Source organism: Phaethon lepturus, unplaced genomic scaffold, assembly GCF_000687285.1.
Source record: "Phaethon lepturus isolate BGI_N335 unplaced genomic scaffold, ASM68728v1 scaffold35315, whole genome shotgun sequence".
In the NCBI taxonomy this organism is placed as follows: Eukaryota; Metazoa; Chordata; class Aves; order Phaethontiformes; family Phaethontidae; genus Phaethon; species Phaethon lepturus.
This window is the reverse complement of record NW_010539036.1, coordinates 1-4,565: the sequence shown is the minus strand read 5'-3', so window position 1 is coordinate 4,565 and position 4,565 is coordinate 1. Positions and strand designations below refer to the sequence as shown.

General features: G+C 34.0%; 1 protein-coding gene across 1 annotated transcript in view; it reads left to right on the top strand.

The window, feature by feature from the left end:
* LOC104620714 (nipped-B-like protein) overlaps nt 1-4,560 on the top strand; it is a gene marked incomplete at both ends in the record, with an annotated part of 6,871 nt that extends 2,311 nt beyond the window's left edge. The window contains 5 exons of the mRNA XM_010287010.1: nt 919-1,119; nt 1,525-1,671; nt 3,117-3,412; nt 3,739-3,913; nt 4,546-4,560. Coding sequence (XP_010285312.1) covers nt 919-1,119; nt 1,525-1,671; nt 3,117-3,412; nt 3,739-3,913; nt 4,546-4,560 — 834 coding nt within the window. The remainder of the gene's footprint in view (nt 1-918; nt 1,120-1,524; nt 1,672-3,116; nt 3,413-3,738; nt 3,914-4,545) is intronic.
* Between the last annotated feature and the right edge of the window lie 5 nt (nt 4,561-4,565).

Here is a 4,565-nt window from a genome sequence, read left to right as displayed (position 1 = left end):
TCTATTCTTAGAAATAGAAAGGATATAATAATTTGAAGCATCTCTTCCAGTCTAAAAATTCCTTTAATTTATAATTCACAATAATGTTTTCCTCACTGAATAGTACATAAGAGCATTTATTTGATAAGAGGTAAGGACAGCTGTTTCATAATGTTTTCCTTTATCAGTAGACTAGGGAAGAGAATACCTTGTAAAAGTAGAGGTCCTTAGTGTATATGTATTAGAACATTAAGGCATCAAGGCTTTATATATTGTAATCTAAGCAGAAGGAGCATAGGAAGGTGTTAAGAACTGAGGGATCTTGCTGAAAGGAAAATCTGAGGTCTAAGTGAGGACTTGTGGAGTTGTGGCATAGTGTCATTAGTTCTGCTTAAGATCTGAAATTGAGCTGTAGCACCCTCTCCTTATTTCAGAGGGCCCCAGTCTTGGTTCAGTGTGTGTGCTACATTGTGGGACTTCCCAAATCTGATTGTATTCCACTGAAATTGGAGCATTGCACTGTTCATGGCATCCAAACAGATACCTAATCCAGTAGGTGAAGGCTAGCAGATGAAATTTACTATGTAGGCAGCTGGGATTTAAGATAATGTATAGCTGAAGAGACAACTACGCTAAACAGAAGCAGATGTGGTATGAGGAGCTGTATGTTTCTAACATAGAATTTACGGTGAAAGCAGTTCACAAGACATTTTGATCTCTGCCACAAATTCTGTTTTAATCTGTTTGCCAACTTAAAAGGTAGTAGTGCACCTCAATGCATGTTTGAAAGTTAAACCAGATGAGCATCCACTTAAAAGGAAATAAGCTAAAAAATGAGCTAGCAGTTTCTGTTGACAGGCATTTTGTGTAGTTTTCCACTTTCAGTTTTACTGCTTGAAAGCAGCAGCTTAAATAAAAATAAATACTTTTCCATTTCAGATGAAAGCAGTGGCTGGTATGAAGATGTCTTACCAGGTACAACAGGCAATCAGTACTTGCCCAAAGGATCCTGTAAGAGGTTTTAGACATGATGAATCATCCAGTGCATTGTGTTCACACCTATACTCCATGATCCGAGGGAACCGTCAACACAGACGAGCATTTCTAATTTCTTTACTCAACCTCTTTGATGATACTGCAGTAAGCATCACATTTCCTTCCCTTAAAAAGAAAATAAAATATAGCAATACAAGCTTAAATTCTCCTTTTACAATGTATTTTTATGACATAATTACTGATAACTCTATTTACCTAAGGAACCTTGTTTTGCTTTGTAATATAAGGTATTTACCTATATAATAGAATGCATTTGTTACTTTTGCATCATTCTGTACCTTTCTGTACTCAGTTTGGATTGATCAGAAATAATGTATCTTCAGGTATGATTAAATTTTGCATATATACATGTTGTTTAGAGTGGGTTTGGGGGGTATGTAGAATAAAATTTGTGTTTTTGCTCTAGACCATTAGGAACACAGGATAAGTGTATAAATCTAAGATATTTGTATGTATATTTATATGTACTTTTTTTTTTTAAACTTCCAGAAAACAGAGGTGAATATGCTCTTGTACATAGCAGACAATCTAGCCTGTTTTCCTTACCAAACACAGGAAGAGCCACTGTTTATAATGCATCATATAGACATTACACTTTCAGTTTCTGGTAGCAACCTACTACAGTCATTTAAAGAGGTATGTGCATTTATATTTTAGTATATTTATTATGGTGGTAACATAAGTTTCTCTATAATTTGGTCAATTTTTCAGTGATATGGACCAGTAGCATTACTTTGTAACTGGTAGTTAAAAAACAAACAACCCTTTCTGTTCTGGCCTGCATCTGGTAGACACTAGTTAAAAACTTTCCTTACATCGCTGCTTCTGTTATTAAAAAAGACTGACAAACTTTGAGATCTTAATATTAAATCTATATCATTCCCTAATATTGCTGAATTAATTGGAATTAATATTAATTGCATGCATCTGGGAAGTACATGAACCCAGAATCATAATGAAATATTGGTTTATTGTGGTTGTTTGTATAATTTTAATAATAAAATCCAGTTTGCTGTTTCTTTTGTTGTAAAGTAGCTGATGGCAGTTGCATGTGTGTCGCCTGGGAGACTTTAAATACATTGTTTATTGCAAGAAAAGAGTGCGCAATATGTCTTTTCTTAAGGTAGCATATAATAGCCCCAATAATGGTATAGTATCTGTTGTTATGGGAATACACAGCCCTGTAAGAAAAAGGCCTCTGTTTCTTAAAGACTTCAGTGTCTTCATTTCCTGGACAACTTTAACAGTTGAAGGTCCAAAGTGTCAGGAAACAAACCCATTTCTAGAATTTCCAATCTGACTAGTTAGTACAAGTCAGAGTTGATACCTGGAAAGTACACCGCTTTGAATTCTCACCCTACCGAAGTCAATTTTTAATGTGCTAGAAAGAGGCAGTACGTTCTTTAGATGGGGGACCAGTGTGTTGCACCAGCATATAGAGGATGAGATCCTACTTGGGGCATCTTAAGTTCTGTGTTATGAAAAATCATACTATGTGTAGTAATAATGCAGGTGTGAAATTCTGTAGCTCTACAAGTAGTAGACTGATTATTAGTAATACTGTATATGATGACTTGGGGGTTTCTCTGGTCAGCAGTGTAATTAGTGTCATAGAATTTTAACAGAGACAAGGGTTAAAACCAACTTGGACTAGTCTGTACCAAAGTACATATGGAAATATAAGTAACATGCAAAAATTATATTCACATGAAACAAAAATGGAATTTTCTTCCTGATTTATTGTATTTGGCATTCTACTGCATTTTACTGTCTCCGCTAACAAACTTGAGCAGTCTTTTTAAGAATAACATGCCAGTGGAGTACTTATTGCTTCAGTTCTGTAACCACCTTGCAAAAAAATGTGGACTTTGGACCAATTTTTCAGGGGGCTTGGTTTATAATTCAACATCTTTTTGCTGTAAATAATTTTAATCTTTGAATATCAAGTTATGCATTAATAACATTGATCGGGGTATTTTTCTGAATTTAAACCAATAATGATTTTGGAAAGACTTTTTAGAAATGTACATGATGCTACTTACCCTAATTTTGGAATGTGTGTTAACTTCTCTGTCTCGCAGTCTATGGTGAAAGAGAAAAAAAAGGAAAGAAAGCCTTCGTCAGACGAGGAGACTGAGAGTGACAGTAACAGTGGTAGTGAGAGTGAAAGTGAGGAGGAAGCTTCTAAGCCTCGGAGGTTACGGAAACGAGTAGACTCTGATTCAGATTCTGATGAAGAAAATGATATAAATGCTGTGATGAAATGTTTACCAGAAAATTCAGCTCCTTTAATTGAATTTGCAAATATCTCCCAAGGCATATTATTACTTTTGATGCTGAAACAGCATTTAAAGAACCTCTGTGGATTCTCTGATAGGTAAGGATATTTAGATAATAGGCCATCTTGTTATCTAGCGAGTTCTTTGTAAGGATTATGTTTGGAAGTGTTTTGTTTTTTTTAAAGTTGATTGTTAATAATTTTTTAAGCAATAGGTTTGTATAAGAGAAAAAACATAAATGTAATAGGTTGAATGTAATGAAACTTTGGCTTAGAAGAAGCAATGATTTTATTTCTTACCAGGATGTCTATTGTATACAGAATAATTAAAATATAACTACTTATATTGAAGATTTTAAAAGCTTTTCCTTGAAATTGCTTTGGACTTTCCTTAAAAGCTCTTCCCTTTTGTTGTCTTTAAACAGTAAAATTCAGAAATATTCTCCATCTGAATCTGCAAAAGTTTATGATAAAGCGATAAACAGGAAGACAGGAGTTCATTTCCATCCAAAACAGACTCTGGATTTTCTACGGAGTGATATGGCTAATTCCAAGATCACTGAAGAAGTGAAGAGGAGTATAGTAAAACAGTACTTGGATGTAAGTACAGTTGCTTTGCAGAAAATCTGAAATCCTTTCAAACTAGGTAACACAGTATAAACTTGAAAGTAGATGCTGATGTATTGGATGAACATTTCAAAATGTTAAGTTCCTGGTAATCTTATGTGATATACTGATAACTCACCTTTCATGATGTTTAGCAGGATTATCTTTCAAAGTCTTCTAATAAATTTAAACACAATAAAAATTAATTTCAACTAAAGGATATTCATCTTTACAGAGTATTTTCTAATTTCTGGTATCCATCTTGTATACCTCTACCATATAATTTTTTCATGTTATCCCTGACTGTTTCCATCATAGGAACAGAGACTAGATCGAGTGTACTTACACCTCCCCTCCACCCCCCACCCATCCCCATTCTTTAAAATATTAACTAGAGAAAATTTTCAATTTTGGAAACACAGGAAGAAAGCTTTTACATATCTACTAAAAAATGAAAGCAAAAAGGTTGTAGAACAAAACACAAGCTGTTGAAGTTTGAAGTTGTCTGCCATTTGTTTTACTCTGTTTCTTTATCTTTTCATTTGGTTTTTATTTAATGTAGTGTGATATGAATGTCAATTTTTAAAGTTAGAATGTGGACTGATCTGGTGGGGTTTTTTTAATAGTTCAAGCTCCTTATGGAACA